This window comes from Chiloscyllium plagiosum, chromosome 39 (genome assembly GCF_004010195.1).
Source record: "Chiloscyllium plagiosum isolate BGI_BamShark_2017 chromosome 39, ASM401019v2, whole genome shotgun sequence".
Lineage (NCBI taxonomy): Eukaryota > Metazoa > Chordata > Chondrichthyes > Orectolobiformes > Hemiscylliidae > Chiloscyllium > Chiloscyllium plagiosum.
In genome coordinates, this window is record NC_057748.1 from 15,063,677 (window position 1) to 15,082,782 (window position 19,106).

The 19,106-nt window shown below is 38.8% G+C and overlaps 1 protein-coding gene across 18 annotated transcripts in view; it reads right to left on the minus strand.

Moving 5' to 3' along the window:
- The window catches only part of LOC122542270 (activating transcription factor 7-interacting protein 1-like), a 193,021-nt gene that overhangs the window by 68,549 nt on the left and 105,366 nt on the right, over positions 1-19,106 (minus strand). For all 18 annotated transcript variants that reach the window (XM_043679842.1, XM_043679841.1, XM_043679843.1 and 15 more), the window contains 3 exons: positions 17,938-18,083; positions 16,847-16,984; positions 14,901-14,981 (listed from right to left, as the gene is read on the minus strand). In XM_043679842.1, the coding sequence (XP_043535777.1) occupies positions 14,901-14,981; positions 16,847-16,984; positions 17,938-18,083 (365 nt within the window). The remainder of the gene's footprint in view (positions 1-14,900; positions 14,982-16,846; positions 16,985-17,937; positions 18,084-19,106) is intronic.

Sequence of the window (19,106 nt, forward strand, 5' to 3'; positions counted from 1 at the left end):
TAAGTCAACTAACCAGAAGTGGAGACTTCACAAGCATCCTCTATGATAGGGGAGTACAATAAGTTAGAGCTAAAGACCAGGTTGAAACATTTGCAACCATTTTCAGTCAGAACAGAGTAGATAACAGAAATCATAAAATGGTTACAGCATACAAGGTTGCCATTCAACTGATTACATTTCTGCAAACTCTAGTGGAACAACTCACCTAGCCACCCCCCCTGTCCCTCCACCTTTTCCCCAGAGCTCTGCAAATGTTTATCGCTTCAGTAAATACCCAAATACCTTCAGAAGACCAAATTGAATCAACCTCCACCATTCAAACAAAACATTCCAGATGCATACCACAATGATGTTTACCAAGTCTCAATGCTTCTTTTGCAAATCTTAACTTGACATTCTGGTTCTTGACCCTTCTGCCAAAAAGCAAACAGTTTCACCCAATCTAGACCAACCTTTGAGATTTTGAGTATGTCTACATCTCCATCTAATCTTTTCTCCTCAGAGGACAGCAGCAGCTTCTAAAACTTATCCACCTAACTGTAGTTCTGCATCCTTGGAATCATCCTCTTACACCTTCCTTCCCAAGCCTGAGTGGTGCCCTGAGACTTGATACTTCTGGGAGAACCTAGAACTAGAAGTCAGTTTAAAAATTTGAGGCCATCCATTTAAAATAAACAAAGTGAGTGTCTTTCTCTAGGTCTTTGAAAGTCTTCCCGAAAAAGGTGGTGAAAGCAGAGTCTTTGAATATCTTTAAGATACACAGGACTTTTGTTGCCTAAGGGGGTGAAAAAAATCATCAGGGTGGGCAGGAATGTAGGTGTCAGGTTACATCAGATCAGTCACGATCTTATTGAATTACAGAGCAACTCATGGGGCTGTATGGTCGAATCCTGCTCTTAATTTGTTGTATGTATTACACTGAACCAGAGTTTTGTATCGAAAAATCCCAAACCAACTACCGGTCAAAACAGTCCACCCTCAGTCAGCAGTAGTAATGGAAGGTCACATCAACAAGCATTACGAAGTAGCTCTTACTTAGCAATAGTTTGCTCATTGATGTGCTGTTTGGATTCCACAAACAGACAAGAGAACCAGAGATGTGAGGATCTGAAACCTGAATGCAGGCTGAGGTAACTAGTTGTCAGGAACAACCACTTAATACATGCTCTTACTAACTTAGGTGGCAATAAAATGGCTTCTTAATGCAAATAAAATAAGAAAATGGCTTCAAATTGACAATCTTACTTAAAGCTGCATAAAATGGCTTTTAATCTTACTTAAGCTGCATAATTGACTTGACCACAATCTGTCTCAAAGATTAGCAGACAATGTTTCCTTTATAGCATAGAAATAACTAGGTTAAGACAGACACGACTGGCCATCCTAACTGACCTTCAAGCGCTGGTGCAAAAACTCGGTTCATGAGAATAAAAAATGGTTTAAGTTTTGGAAAACAAGGTTGGTTCCCAAGAAATATCACTGGGTTAAGTTGCTGTCAATAAAACCATTTCGTTAAATTGATTGGTAATTGTTTGAACGAACTGTACGATTAGATTAGATTACTTACAGTGTGGAAAACAGGCCCTTCGGCCCAACAAGTCCACACTGACCCTCCGAAGAGCAACCCACCCAGACCCATTCCCCTACATTTACCCCTTCACCTAACACTACGGGCAATTTAGCATGGCCAATTCACCTAACCTGCACATTTTTGGACTGTGGGAGGAAACCGGGGCACCCGGAGGAAACCCACACAGACACGGGGAGAATGTGCAAACTCCACACAGACGGTTGCCTGAGGCGGGAATTGAACCCGGGTCTCTGGTACTGAGAGGCCGCAGTGCTAACCACTATGCCACTGTAATTGTGGCCTGTACCGCTCTAAGTATGAAAAGGTCTTTGTTTCAAGCGATGTGCGCAGTTCCTCTGAGGAAGACAGAAGTGTTTAATCTCTGTTTCTGGATGATCTGTGCCTGGCCGTGGAGTAATAAAGTGTGAAGTCTTAAAAAACCAGACCGATTGCTAGTACTTGACCGTTCGCAGAACAGAGAGACCCCCCCCTCCCCACCCGAGAAATAAATATAGGGACGGGATAGGATGATAGGGGTTATTGCGATTGGTCAGTGGGAAGGGTGGAATAGATAGGTGAAGAGGAACATGGACGAGTTAGGACCAGTCAAGGGGGTGGGGAGGAGAGGAAAGGCTGGACACGGGATGAGATTGGGTGTGGGAAGATTTCCAAGCTGGTCAACTCTACGTTAAGACTATTGGGCTGTAAGCTCCCACAGCAGAATGAGGTTGTTCCTCCAGTTGGCATGTGACCTTATTTTAGCAGTGGAGGCGGCCCAGGATAGACAGATTCGTCGTCAAGGTGGAGTTGAAATGGCTGGCAACCAGAAGGTAGTGTTGATCGAAGTGTACAGAGTGCAGATGTTCTGTGAACCGGTTCCAGAGTCTGCGCTTTGTGGTCTCTTCTACAGCTGAGGCGCATCAGGAGCAATGGATGCAGACGACCAGATTGGAAGAGGTGCAAGTGAATCTCTGCTGGATTTGGAATTGTTTGGAGCCTTTGGCTGAGGAGAGAGGGGAAGTGTAAGGGCAGGTGCTGTAGTGCCCGCAGTTTCAGGGAAAAGGTGCTAGGTGTGGAAGAGACTGTGGAACTGATGAGGGCGTTGCAGAATAAATGGTCCCTATGGAAAGCAGATAGGGGTTGGGATGGAAATTTGTTTGGTGGTGGGGTCTGACTGCAGGTGGCGAAAATGGCAGAGGATGATATGCTGGATTCAGAGGTTGGTGGGTGGTATGTGAGGATCAGGTGGTCTCTATGCTTATTGTGGTTGGGGGAGGAGGTATGAGGACAGAAGTAGTGTGGGAAATGGAGGAGATGCAGTTGAGGTCATTATTAATCACAACAGAGGGGAAATTACATTAACATCTGGGGCATCCTGGAGTGGAATTCCTCATCCTGGAAGCAGATCTCGAGGAGTCAGGAATTGGAGGTATGGGATTGCATTTTTGCAGGGGGGTGGGGGGTGTATGAGAGGAGATGCAGTTGAGGCACCTGTGGGAGTTGGTGGGTTTGAAATGGATGTTGGTGCTAAGTCAGTTACCAGAGTTGAAGAGGCCCAGGAAGCAGAGGGAGGTGTTAGAGATGGCACAGGTGAATGAGGTTGGGGTGGAAGGTGTGGGTGAAGTTGATGAACTGTTTGAGCTCCTCGGGGGAGCATTAGGCAGCACCAATACAGTCAATGTAGTGGAGGAAAAAGGTGAGGGGGTGGTGTCTGTGTAGCTGTGGAAGAGGGACTGTTCCACGCTTGAACTGATAAGCAGCAATTAATATGCTAGGCATTCTCTCAAAAACAAATCTAGCTCTCCTTAGTGGTTAATGATAATCACCATTGCTGACACCTCTGCCATCAACATTATGGTCGTTACGACTGGTTCAGTTCAGCTGCTGAGTCATTAAAATACCATAGCAACAAGAAACAAGACTAGGTCAGAGTGGAGAATGGTATTTTAGATAACATTTGCGTATTCCTCTAGTCCTCCCCAAGACCTACAAAGCACAAGAATGTGACCGAATACTCTTCACCTATCTAGGTAAGTTCAACTCCAAAATCACTCCGAGTTTAACTCTCCAGAGGACCATTTATCACCACTCCATCTATCACAATGACAGATTACTTCGGCCAATGATACTACCTGTCAGTTTTACAAATTAATAATACTACAATAGCCCATCAAAATCTTCTTTGACAGTGCCTTCTTAACTTGAGAAGGACCTACAGGGATAAGGGATCGCTACTTCTTGTGGTTCCTTCAAGTCAAATATGACCCAGTCCTGCAAATGTATCATTACAGTTCATCAACATCTTAACTGGGGACAGGCAATAAAATGCTGACCAATGACACCTATTTTCCACAATTAAGTTGAAAAAAATTGTTTTTTTTAAAGACTCTGTAGTTGCAGAGGAATTCCATGAAATAGAAAACCAAACTTTTCTCCAACAATATGGTAAGATGACACGTTAACTGGACAGTTGGTAATTTGGCTTTTATTCTGATTGGACTAGCCTATGGACTAAGTATACAGACTTAAATCATTTAATTATGAGGCCACAGGGTAACCAATGTCATTACTAAAATTTAGTTGCTTATTGGATGCGAAATTTCCAAAAGTTACAGGACAAGAAAAACTTAGATCAATCCTTTGTTGGTTAACAGAATAACAACAGAAGAGTAGGTAGTGCTTTAAAAGAAATATCTTATAGAGAAGCCAAGGAAATAACACGAATGTTTGCACTGTTCCCAGCCTCCCATCCCCAATTCTGGTCTCCAATTTCAGTGAAAGTTTAACAGAAATATTGCTGCACATCAAGAAATCAGGAGGCACATCACTTTTCCCTATAAAGTTTATTGTTTTAAAATCCTGCAACCTAACAAAGCAGTCATTTCCACAGAGTAAGATTTTTAGCAGAATAAAGGTGATGTTACTGCAACTTGATTAAAAGACAATAATAGACAATGGCAAATGTTGAAGGTGCACAAGGTAGTTCGACCTTCATTAATATTTCTTGGTTTGTAACTTTAGTTTCCAACTGCAGATTATGGTCACTGTTTCTTGTGCACAAACATTTTGCTGTCCTAAGGAAGAAGCTAACTGCAAACAAGCAGAGATTATCTTCAAAAGGGTTTGCAGGCTGCAAACAGTCAGAATTGTCCTACAGAAAGACTCAATTGAAGTCAATCATTGTAATTCTGCTATTTCCTATTCATTCCTGAGTTGGTGCTGTATCAAAGCCACAGCTGTTTTGCTGACCCACAACAAAACAAATACACAAAAACAAAAGCCTGCGTAGATGAACAAGTCCCTGGGGTTGCGCAGACAAGTTGGATTTCAGATGTTGGTGATTTTATTTGATGACCACTGAGCAGTTATTGATTTAAACTGCATCAGAATGCAGTTTAGACTAGATTACTTACACAGTGTGGAAACAGGCCCTTCGCCCAACCAGTCCACACCAACCCTCCGAAGAGCAACCCACCCAGACCCATTCCCCGACATTTACCCCTTCCCCTAACACTATGAGCACTTTAGCATGGCCAACTCACCTAACCTGCACATTTTTGGACTGTGGGAGGAAACCGGAGCACCCGGAGGAAACCCACGCAGACATGGAGAGAATGTGCAAACCTTGCACAGAGTTGCAGGAGGCAGGAATTGAATCCGGATCTCTGGCACTGTGAGGCAGCAGTGCTAACCACTGTGCCACCGTGCCGCCCTTTCTTCTTACTGTTTTGGCTTTTTGACATCAGGTTGAATTAACATTTGAAAGGTTACTGGCACTAAATTTTTGTTGCTAGAATAGCTAATGCCCCACTGGCCTGCCATAAGAGCTGGGAAAGCCACTTAGGAAATCAAAGCCTTTAATGCTAGTCAACCCTAGTATAAAGGGTTTGCAAAAAATGTTAATAATACAAAGGTCAATTATTTGCAATTAAAGATTCCTAAACCATCCACCACAAGTAAAAATTTTACCACAATACAAGTTGAGAGTTTGTTAATGTCTTGTTGACTTGAGTAAACTAAAAAGGCAACACAATGCAACAGTATGAAGTGAAAGCAATAGGATTTTACTACTATAACAAACTTCCCTTCAAAGAGATAGATTCAACACAAGCTAAAAATCACTGAACTCCAATTTAGATCGCCTCTTAAAAATTATATTGTAATTTGGTGCGGATTAGGCAGGTAACTAACACCTAAACACTTGTAACAAAATTAGTCTGAAAATACCTGATGTTGTGTGCTTTTAGGTTACCTCATTGCTTAATTACCAAATAGAAAACCAAAAACAAATGGACAAAAATGGAAAGTGTACAGGGAGCTAAAGTGAGATTGAAATGTCTAAATAGGACAGTAAGCAGAATTATTCTAAAGACAAAGGAATCATGAGGAGCCTTTAAAGGAGCGATTTCTCTAATTCTATATTTTATAACAGGAGCCAAAATACACTGGTTCCATTCTGCTGGGGTTGACTAATTCAAATCCTGTAACATTTCATCTCAGCTAACTGTATCACATGCTGCTAAATATACAAGAATACAGAAATGTAATTTAAATCTGGTGGATAAAGAAAATGGAGCAATCCAGTTACATCTCCCAATTATTTGAGGCCCATGAAAGCCAGGACTAATGAGTTTCTGCCAGTCAATATTTTCTTCCTTACAATGCCACTTTGAATATAAATTCTTAAACGGAAATTTGGAATTTGACAATCACAAAAGAGTTCACGGAAAACCCAAATGAAAGCTTCATTATGCTTTTAAAAGCACCAAAACAAAATAAAAAACAATCCACAAAATGTGTTAACAGGTAACTCAAAGAATCTGTTCACTGGCTTGAATGTTCATTAATCTGGTCATCAAACTTAACAAAAGAATTCCCTGTCTTGTCCTGGGATCTGTCACAGTATTGTAATAAAGGTTTATTGTATACACACTTGCAATGCGCAATTTATCAAGTGCAGAATTCCATATATAATACCCTGGATTTTTGACCCATTTTAAAATGGCAGAGCCCACTTCAGGTCAATTTTGTTTAACAAATGATAAAAATTTGCTGTTACTTTATAGTAATACAACAAGTGTGATTTTAGCATGGTTAAGGCCTTGGCATATTGCAACAGATCAAGGTTGTGCATATTAAGCCTAATAAGCTTCTAGCCGTAAGTATTAAAGGGACTCCCTAAAGTGCTTTTTGATGGTCAAATGACAATGTTTTTCTCAATTTCTGACGAAAATGTTAATCATTATTGTGAATGTTTTCTCACAAAGTGCAAGTTAAACCATTTGAATTAAAAAAGGACAGTGTTTTCAATTTTATCTTGATCAGATAAATATTTAATTTTGGATATATTAGACTATGAACATAATGGAAACAGACTGAGTTGAGCATGGAAGAAAAATGATTGCATATAAATTGCACAGATGAAATATAACAGAATTATTTTTACCTACATTGTGTTTCCTGGGGCACACTAAACTGCCTGAGACTGAATGCTACTGAAATAGTAAGTCGCTCAAACCTTTTGTTTCAGTGCAAGATCAGCTTCAGTACAGGTCTAAGCTCCTGAAGCTGTGGAGGACTTATTAGGAGTTGGTCAGCAGGTCTGACAACTATTCAACAACTCAAGTTGAAGAGCTTAGCAAGAAAGATAAAATGATTCAGGGAAATTCATCTCGAGCAACCAAACTGCTCCAACCCTGCCTCATTTGTAGAAGGCTGCTGATTTAACCTCCCATTTTGGTAGTTTGTACCAGAATGTATCATCCTTTGTAAACTAATTCTTCCCAATATTAGTTTTAAAATCAATTTTATTTTAGTGGATATACTTCAATGCTAATGTAAAATAAATAGATTCTGGAGTTTAATAGTTTTACATAATTCACAAAGTTCACTTTAAATACCTAGCAAATTTGATTAGAATAAAACAAACAAAATTTGAATTAATTGAAAAAACATTTTGTAAAGGTAAAACAAATTCTTCACTGAATTGCTGAAAAAAATTACAAGAAATGCAAAATGTAAAGAGAACTTACTTTGGACCATAATATAATAAGCCCATTTAGAATGGCCTTGCCAATCAAAAACAAATCTAAAAACTTCTGCTGCTAGGTAGTAATGGCAGCTGCAAACAGCATATGTACATAAATTGCTTACTGCAATGATCACAAAGGTAATCAAAGTCAATTTTTCACTAATGTAGACCATCCTATCAATTGTCCTCAACTCCTGGAAAGCTGCTGCTGCAGTCAACAATGGATGGCTCTCAATTATCTGTAAATCTCTTCCTACTGAAAACAAACGTGAAAAGCTCAATGGGGAGGAAATATAACAATGTTGTTAATATAGCTGGCTATATTTGCATCAGGGGTTGCAACACTGGAAATCAGATGATCTTTTGAATGGAATCATACATTCAAATAAACCACAAACATAATGAAATACAGACTCTTGTTTTGAATATCAAGTTTCACACTAGCTACAATAATCTCAAAAAGAATTCTAGCTGCTAGTGTGCCAGGAATCCAGTTAACACCATCTTCTGGATCAGGGAAGATTACACAAAATGTATAACTGCTCAGAATTTTAGGCTATTGATTATAGTACAAGCTTTGGAACTTCTTGCCCTTAAGCACATGGCAGGTAGTAAAGAGACCCAAAAGTCACTGGTGGATATACTATGCAGAAATTGATAGAACCCTCCTGAAAAAGTTGCAAGTGTGTCAAAAATTTACAAATGATACCATCTGACAACCTTTTTGAATACTACCTTTTCCTAGACAATCTTGGAAAGTCTGCATTGCGTGGGTTTCCTCCAGGTGTTCTGGTTTCCTCCCACAGTCCAAGATATTCAGGTTAAGTGAATTGGCCATACTAAATTGCCCATAGGTGTGTTCAGGTGTGTCATTAACAAAACACTGTTTAGACTTACCCTTCCAGACTGGCCCGTATGCCATCCTGAAATGTCACCCACCCCTCAGATTTCTTTAGAATAACCCCCACCCCCCACAAAGTGTCAACTCCAATAGCCTACTGATAGAACTCCAGCTGCCCCAGAAGAGGATGCCAGTAAAATGAGCCACCATTTGGAACCATGCTGAGGTAGCAACGATAAAAAAGAAACAATGCATCTTGGGTTGGTCAAATCTGCATACTGCAGAGTGTGTCCTTCAGTCCTTTGGATCCCATTTCTGTAAGGCTTGGCTGCAAATTCCAAATATCCTCCAATTTCATCAGCTCCAAAAGTAAAGTGATCAGCCATTAATTTATTGTGTTCTGCTGTTCTATGTACATCAAAAGACTTTACAGAAGTTAGAAATAGACTACATAATTGTAACTTTTTGCATTTTGAAGTTGAAAGACTATTTGCCACAGTTTTTCTTCTTCTGTGAGGCTCTGCTTGTTTGCTTAAATCACCAATCCCCTGTTAAGTTTTCTCATTTGCCTGTCAAGAATAGTCTGAAAGCCAGCATACTCAATGCTACATTCATTAAAGAAATCAGTGTCTAATTGTTGGTAGGTTTTAAGCAATTATTGCATGATGGAGCAGCATGAGACACAGAATTAGGTGGATAACTGGATCAGTATCTCCAACAGACCTCAACCACAAAGTGACAGCCAGAAATTGAGTTGAGTTCATTAAGTTATTTCATGAGATAATACTGGCACATAACTCATAACACTTCATTCTACTTTCCAGGAAGTCGTTATTCTGATTTCTGGGCCACTCATCCCAAGCTCTGATGCCCCAGGCTGTGGCTCTTTGTACTACAGGGAATTATACTAACTTGGTATAATCAACAGGATTGTTTATGTGCAACTGTAAAGGAAACATTGTAGGTCTCTTTTCAACAATCCAACACTCTACTCCCCCCAAACTTCAAAATACCATTTAGGTTTTTGAGTCAAGCTCAGCGCAATAGGGGAAAGAATAATGATGGTAAATTGCTGGACTAGCAATCTATTGGCCCAAACAAAAGCTCCAGAGACATGAATTCCAACTTCATCAGGACAGTCAGTCAAATTTAATTGATTAATCTGGGATGAAATAAAATTATCAAATTACTGAAGTGCAGTAAAATCCAGCCAGGTCCCTGCTGTCCTTAATGAAAGTAAATCTGCTACCCAAAGCTGGTCTGGCCTACACGGGACTTCAGCTGATTCTTAGTAACTCTAACTCTCAGGTTACTGTTGATGACTCAGTGGGTTCGACAAAACCTCTAGAACTAACAGCAGGAAATTCTAATACAATGCAGAATTTTCTGCCCCACCAGGTCAAAGGATTGTTACAATTCTGTAAAAAGATGAAAACCTACATTGTTGGTCTGCAGCAATGAAAGCAATGAAAACATTTTGCCTATCCTTACTTCTAGATAACATTACTGCTGCAACACATTTAGAAACTTAAAATATACTATTAACTTCTTATATTTAAAGATGAAAACAAGCTTCTTCATAAGACTATGCCACATTGCCACCCAATAACATCTACATGGATTCAGCATATTCCATATCTCATGTTCAAAGTTTGAGAGAAGATTTGTAGCTCGGGTGCTCGTTGTTGTGGTTCTGTTCGCCGAGCTGGGAATTTGTGTTGCAGATGTTTCGTTCCCTGTCAAGGTGACATCCTCAGTGCTTGGGAGCCTCCTGTGAAGCGCTTCTGTGATGCTTCCTCCGGCATTTATAGTGGTTGGAATCTGCCGCTTCCGGTTGTCAGTTCCAGCTGTCCGTTGCAGTGGTCGGTATATTGGGTCCAGGTCGGTGTGCTTATTGATTGAATTTGTGGATGAGTGCCATGCCTCTAGGAATTCCCTGGCTGTTCTCTGTATGGCTTGTCCTATAATAGTAGTGTTGTTCATGTATATCTCATGTACCAGCTAACAATTAATACATGTCTGGCACCATCAGCATCTGCCTAAATGGATAGTATATGAATAGGTTATTTGATCAAGTCGAGAACTTATGTCCACATAAGCCCCCACTTACACTGTTTTCATTAATTCCGCTAAATAAACATATACTTTTCTTTTGTCCCTCATGAGTTTGTCTAGCTTCCTCATATACACACAGGTTACTTAGCACCATACACAACAAATAGCAGATCTTTCCTAGTTGCAAAATTCAATATTCTAGCACAAAAATAGACCAGCTGACAATTAGGTCTTCCATTCTGATGAGTCATACCTGAACATACCGGCACGGTGGCACAGTGGTTAGCACTGCTGTCTCACAGCGCCTGAGACCCGGGTTCAATTCCCGCCTCAGGCGACTGACTGTGTGGAGTTTGCACGTTCTCCCCGTGTCTGCGTGGGTTTCCTCCGGGTGCTCCGGTTTCCTCCCACAGTCCAAAAAGATGTGCAGGGTCAGGTGAATTGGCCATGCTAAATTGCCCGTAGTGTTAGGTAAGGGGTAAATATAGGGGTATGGGTGGGTTTCGCTTCGGCGGGTCGGTGTGGACTTGTTGGGCCGAAGGGCCTGTTTCCACACTGTAATGTAATCTAATCTAATGTAATCTAAAAAAAAAAGAAACAAACTGCACTTAGAGTTTGCACTGCCCATAAAATCTGGCTGATCTGATTTTAATCTCAACTCTATATTCCTGCATATCCTGATAACATTTCATTCCCTTGGTAATGAAGGGTCTACCTACCTCTGCCTTAAATGTACTCAAAATAATAAGGAAGGAAGGGAATTCCAAAAACACAGCCCTCAAAGTTTCCTGATATCTTTCAAAATGGGCCTTACTTGTAACCTATGACCCCCAGCACTAGATTTTCCCTCAAGAGGAAACATCCTTTCAACATTCACTGGCCAAAGTCCCCTCAGCATCTTCCGATTAAACTGTACTTGCTGATTTCTAAATTTCATAACATACAGGTCTAGCATTCCCTCATAAGGCAATCTGGTCATTCCAGGAATTGATCTAGTAAACGTTCTCTGAAATGTTCCTAATACATTAACATCCTTCCCTTAGTATGGCAACCAATTCTATACAGTACTCCAGGTGTGGTCTCATCAATACCAAGTCTAATTCAAGCAAACCTCCCTACTCTTGCATTCAAATTCCCTTATCAATAAACTATAACATTCTATTAGCTTTCTTGATCACTTGCTGTAAATGCTTGATTCTTTAAAAACGTGTAACCGATTTTTAAGAAAAGCTTCATTATTTATTATCTCCTACACAGTTTTCAACTTCTATCCATTGCTTTAAAAGTTCCAACTTCCATGGAAGGAGCAGTGCAATTATTAGTGGTATCAAACCCAAAACAATCTTACCACTTCTCTCTTCATGGTCACAGCAGTCAAGAGTCACTATGACTTTGCTAATCTTGTTACCTACATAACAGCTATGCACATTTTCAATACTGTTGGCAAACAATGGCAAACTCCAGAAAGTGTAAAACAATTCTTTTGAAATTATGGAAATCATGAAAGTATTAGTAATGTTTGGCTTTGTGTCAGATTTATTTACATTATATCCATTAATAGCTAACTTTTTAATGGAATGCATACTTGCAGTCTTTATCATCTGCCCATTCTTTATCTAGCTTGAGCAGAGAATGTTTTAGTTCTATAAAATTTATGCTGCCGTAGAAAATTAGTTTGCATTCTTAAAAATGACTCACTGCATGGTCAGAATGGTGTGTGAACACCTGTAACTGTTCAGAATTTAGACATCCTGACACCACAGAGTAGCTAATTCAATAAAATCTCAATTGTGCAAAGGCGCCTTCAGTTAAGTTGAAATCTCAAATAACGTAAATCAATATTACAAATGACATTTTTATAGCCACTTGGCCAACAGAAGGCAGAAATATGTTGAAAAGAAAAATAGAAAACATTTTATAACACTGTCACACACACTAACCCATCCCCAACTCACATGAATAGAACAAAAAACATTTGGGACTGGAAATTTTGAGTGAAAGAGAAAGCCTCAGCTACAGAAATGAAGTGCAAACAAAAAGTGAACTTGTAAAACAAGCAACTGATCAATGCATACTGAGGACATTGAATAGAATCATCTTACAAGCTGCAATAAAAGTTCAGGACCCTGATAGTATTTCATGGTCTTCAGCATCTCAGAAGTATTTACTATCTTCAAATTTAGTGGAAAACCATGATTTACGTTATAAAGGACACCACTGTTGATCATTTGTATTGAAATGCTGGTGTGAAAACTAGGCCCTTCATTAGTAGATTCTTCATTAGTAGGGGAAATCAAGGGTTATGGGGAAAGCACAGGAAACTGGATTTGAGGAATGTCAGATTAGCCATGATCCCAATGAATGGAAGACCAAGCTCGAGGGGTCAAATGGCCTATTCCTGTTTTTTCTTTTTATGGTCTTATAGCTCTTAAAGCAGCTTTAAGTATACCAGGTGAGAAAAAAAAATACAATTCCACTTAATCTTTCTTGTGCATTACTGTTAATTAACCTCTTCTGGCCAAGAGATTTGATAAACATCAATGCATCTTTTATCGAACCATTATGCACAAGAACCAAATGGTAAAAATAATGTATAGGCATCCACATTTCCAGTGTTGACAAAAGTTCGTGCAGTCACAAAACAGAAAAAAAAAAAAGAGGAAAACCTTAACAGTAATTTTGCAGTAAATGGTGACAAAGATTCTAAAAAGATCAGATTTTTACTTGCTTCTATTTCCTTGCAAAGTTCTATAGAAAAGTTTAATAAACTTTAAAATCAGGAATATCATGGTCATGTGAGTAAAAACCCAATGCTTCGCTTCTATCTTTTGTTCCTCTCCCAGCCAAGAGCAGAAAGTTGAACATGTTTGTTTAAATAAGCTTATCAATGACATATTTAATGACAAAAACTTTGTTTTTGTCCAAATATAGGTTAGTGAATAAACTCAAGCAACGAATCTCTATGCAACACCACCAACACATAACATATTTATTTCCTACTCCTGATAGTCAAGATAAAAACTAAATTGCATAGAAAATGGGAAATAGCTAAGTCAGACTTAATTTGTATTAAAACAATGTGCTATAACAAGCCTTAAATCATTTCAAGTGATATTTATGCCCTCAAAGTATCTCATTAATATTTTGCAGATCACTTGAAGTGCACCCCTGATTCCAGCATCTGCCAAAGAGATAAAGAATATTTGTAAGCTGCCACATCACCTGTAGTGAAAAAAGTTATATCACTGTAGATATTGGGAAGTATTGGCAAATGACCATAACTGGAAACTCAATAACAGCTCTCTATGCAGCTATGTTGCAACTGAGCTCACACATCTACTGAATGCCTGCTTATATGTGCTGGTATAACAAAGACTTTCCAGACTCCACACTGGTGACGGAGATTACTGAATGGTGGACATACATGTTGGTGGAACTTGGACCTTAACAGCTTTGATTTGTAAAATGCATTGTATGTATTACCCACTTAAAATAGGGTCTTGAGTATTTCACAATTTTAACTCCTAACATGCGCAAATGGCCCAGCTAAGTGATCTTAAATTCTAGTTTTTCAAATTAGTCATGTAAACAGCCAAACTTTGCTACATTTGTGGAAAAGTGCTGATCAATCGGAATCTACCGGCTTGGTCTAAGAATGAAGAGTCACAATTAGCTGCTCTTGCTGCATCTCCATGCCAATCCAGCAGCACCCTCTTCTCATTCTGTGAAATGCTCCTGCTATAGTGATTGTAACAAGGTCAACCAGGTGGACATCATAGAATAGGAATTCCCTGATTGGACCAGACTAACAGCTACAATCAGGGAGTGCTGGCTGACAGATAAATAAGAGTGTCAGGGGTTCTGTTCACCCAGAGCTGGCTCTGAAGAAGCTGGATCAGTGTCAAGGACTCTCCATGTTTAAATAAAGGGTGATTTGGTATTGGGATACTGGCCTCAGTGGAGTCTGTTTTGTGTCTTCGTTCTGAAGCTTTATCCCTTGCACCTCAATTTCTGCACTCACTGAAGTTTAACTTTGAAATTGCCAAGATAGTATCTGTCTGAGTTCGCGGCGATTAAAGTTAATTTGTATTCATACAGAAATTATGATTACAATGCAACAAGTCCCAGAGTTTAGCTGACAGAACATGGATGCAAAAAAATAAGTACTTGAGGTAACACTATTTTAATAACAGATTTGCATGAAGTAACTCCAAGATCTTGATACTCAAATTAGAAAGATAAAATACATAAGATAAGGAATACTTTCAGGAGTTGCAGCAACCTTGAAGTAAACCCTAAATGGATCCAGAAGGGCATGGAGTCACCACTGACATATTACTTGGTCACTGTGACAAGGTTAAAGCACATTCTTTATAAACAATTTAGTTCCATTTGATACCTACCTCTTGTGTTTTATTTGGGGAAGAATCATTGCGAGCTTGATTTGCTGATCCTAGTCTTTTCTCTATCTGCATGAGCTTTGCCTGCAGAAAAGTGCAAGAGCACAATAATTTTACAAGAAATCTTTTACACAAAATAATCTTACCCCAGTGATTCCATGCATTGGCCAACTGTCGAGTATTATTCTGGATGTAACAGTTATCAATTGGATTGCATTTAAAATGAAAACTACAAGTCTTGGAAATGGGGCTGGCCAGAAGAGTTATGGGTCTGTTCACCACAATTTTCACATTACCTATAACGGAAGTGTTAGTGAGAGAGTGTGCGTGTGTTGAAAACACAGTTTGCAGTTGAAATTCAGACATTTCTCCCAACTTCCAAAGTGTTGCTGCTTCTACAAAAAAATCATTCATCACATTAAACGGTAAGTAAAATAATTTTAGATGAGTCCACTTGTAATATGAAAGTATAATGATTTACAAACTATGTAGTCATTAGAGGAGGCAATTAAAAATTTAACTGTCAATAGAGACGAACACAAAGCTGGTATATTTGAATAAGGAAACAAAGTTTAGAAATCACTGATGTACATTAAGTGGCAAGACTTGTTGGGTTTGATGTTTGGTACCCTTTTATTGATCTTACTGGTCATAATGCTAGACATCATTAAATCATGTAGAGTGCAACACAGGACTGGGATATTCCCATATTTATGCTGTTGAGAATTTAAATAATTTCCAATTCACGATTTCAAATACCATATGCGTATGGCATTGTTCAGTGAAAGTCAAATGATGAGTTGCTTTGTGCAGAGATTATCACAGTAATTTTTCAGTGAATTCCTAAAACACATGCTATTATTCACAACACTAAATAAGAAATGCAAAAGATGATTTATTGTATTAGAATCCTTTATAGCTGTTGAGAACGCAAGTGGAAAGTCACTGGAATGTTTTATATAACTCAATTTGTTTGCTATATTGGAAGCTACTGGTACCTGTCAGGTATGAAGTGTGTTTTTTTACACAAGTGAACAATTGATGATTTTCATTTCTACTTGCTGGTCAGATTCAATTTCACATTCACCAAATCATATTGTACCTATCTGGTGCAATGGTTCAAAGGTTTGTACATCAGAGTCAGAGCACACTCAAAAAGCAGCAGACATGCAGTAAAAAGTTAACTCCTGTTAAGATTTCTGCACTTTCAAAATAGGGAAGTGTTTGCAGCTCATACTTTCTTCTCTCATAGTAAATGACTTGGGAAGCAGTTGCTGAGCATACCCAATTCTGGTATTGTCACAACAAATCAAAAGGTCAAAGCATAAATCCTAAATCGGTATTTTCTGATTGATAGTTTCAGGCATTTTTAAATTATACCTTTCAGAATTTTTCTAACATTATAATTCATTGCAAGATTAAAAAGAAAGAACAAGTTTTGCTTAAACAAAAAAACGCACTGCATAGCTACAAGTTACAGCAACAAACCTGAATTGCAAATAAGCTGTTCCCAATTCAAGTTAAGGTAAAGAGATAGGGAGCTAGCGGGACTTGTTTTTGCTACCTGCCTTTCAACCACAGCTGCAAAACTACGTCCTTCAAGAGTGATAAGCCTTCGGAGGTACAAATCTTCTGCACTTGCATCTTCAGTCAAGTTTTGTTCCTTCAGGAACTGACACCAAACATACCAGATTTCAGGAGGTACATGGTTGCTAGCCAGGACACTGGAATAGTGTCTTACTGTGCATGGAGTCAAAAAAACTGTTAATGCACTTTAAGCTGGGAAACTGGACTATACACAAATTTGATTACTAATGCAAGATTACTATGCTCTGGTTGTTCATGGCGCAAGGGCATATGAAGTGGGCAGTGATATTTAGTGTTAGCTCAAGATTTCCAAATTATTTCCACTCTGAACATGGCAGGAAGTTGCAGATTTTAGTACTTGCCTGTAAGCCACTGATTAAAGATTCATGCCTTGTGTTGCATTCAATTTTTTCTACTCTGTTCTTCAGCTCTGCCAGCTTCTTGTCAAAAACACCACTCTGCATGGCACTGATGCGTTCTTCAATGATCTGCTGAACAATCTACAAACGAAAACTCGTGTCACCTACTATAAACATTTATCTTTCATCCATTGATCTGTTTCAAAAGGATTAATATTGTTTTGCTCCCCTTCCAACAATTTCTTCACCCAAATGCAAGTTAGTAGACAGTGAATATTTAGATTACACAAATTGTATTTATGTAGCATCTTTAACGTAATAAAACCTCAACACACTTCACAGGAACATATATTATGACAGGACACTAAGCCACATTAGGCCAGATAACTAAAAGGTTGGTCAGAGAGCTAGGTTTTAGGAGGAGTGTCCTCAAGTAGAAAAGCTAGGTAGGCAGCAGAAATTTGGGGAAAGAATTCCAGGGCTTATGGACCTAAAAGAGGTGGCCACCATTACGGAGCAATTAAAATTGTGGTCGACATGAAGTCGAAATACTATGAGTGAAGATATTCAAGGAGTTAAAGTTACAGACAATGCCATAGAGGAATAAAAATTTGAAAATCAATGCATTGTTTGGTAAGCAAGCACATGGGTGATATGGGGCAGGAACAGGTGCAAATTACTAACAGTTCTTTGGAATAACCTCATGCTTGTGTGTACTGTCAGTCAGGAATTAACTGGAATAGTCAAGACTAGAGGAAACAAAAAGCACGAATGATGAGGAATATAGCATTGAAAAAATTCAGGAGGGGCAAATTCTAAAGTAGAAATCAGCAGATTTTGTGCTAGTGCAAATGTGGTTGGAATCTTATCTTGTGGGTATATTGGACAGCAAGGTTTCAAAGAGGTTGATTTATGCCAGGTGAGTCAGAGTCATTTATGAAGTATTGGAAAAGAGTTTGGTAATTATACCAAATAGCATCTTCACCTTCCCAATAATTAAAGTGTGATAAATTAATGATCTCCCAAATGATATCAGAAAATAACGAACTGGTATATCCTCAGAACGAAGAAGCTCAACAGTCCAGGTCACATACTTTTTCCAGCGTATTCCGGATCTCCCCTCTTGCAGTGATCTTCACTTTTAAGGCAGCTTCATATTCATCTCCAGAAAACCGACACCGCTTGGATATACTGCTTTCCATATCTTCAGACTTCGATCTTTTTCGTGGAACTACTTCATCTGTAAAAAGATAGACAAAAATTATTCCAGTTATGTTTTTAAATCTTAAGTGATAACATTTAAATCAAGTTTATATCATTGTATAAAATTTAGACAATAGTAAAATATGATTTTAGTATTTCTCACATTCACTGATCAGATGCCTATGTACTGAGAGGAGTGTAATTCACAATATTTCACTTTCCTGGGTCCGTGAACACTAGAACTGTGTACTAAATGTACATGATGAATGCTTCTAGTTTTGGATGTTTGGGATGATACTGTTGTCAGGTTATGTTGGTGGTCAATCAGCAGTCGACTGGAATATCTTCATAACTTTAAAAAGATATTATACTTGCAAGCACTCACTTAAGCCTTGCGTCTTTCTGCCTACCAAGTCAGCTTTATTCATTTCATTAATTTCTACGTACATTTACTTTTTTAAAAAAAATATGAGTGCCTGCAATGGGAAAAATAAGTTGCCATGTGCAATTTCATTCAAGTGGCACATTAAATCAGCGACTATGGGATTCAGAAAGTTTGAACTATGCAGACCTTGCCTGAAATCTACACTGCGCAAATGGAGGGAAAACTAAAAAAAAGGTTCATAGTTCCTAATGGTGTATGTTTGGGCAGTCATAATTCAAACGTCAAATCCAGATAAAGTAATTTGAGGAGGGGTTGGAAGAACAAATGGAACTTTTGAACTGGACAAAAAAGGGATTTTTGGTCAGAAGCTACCAAAGGCAAACTCCTGGTTTGATTACTATTACCTATTACTGTACTTATACTGGTCCCGGAAGTATTTAATGCTGTATCTATGAGCAAAGAAGAAAAACATTCCATTCAACAGCATTGCTATTAAATTCCCTTACACGAGCTCTAAAGAGAGAAACAGTAATGTCTTTAGTTTCATACCATCCCATCCTAGGATTCCAATAAAAGCATAGTTTTGGATGTAGGTTTGCTCACTGAGCTGGGTTTGTTGCTGAGAACCCAAACAAGCAGACAAAACACGTCCAGAAACCTTAGCCACTCTCCCCT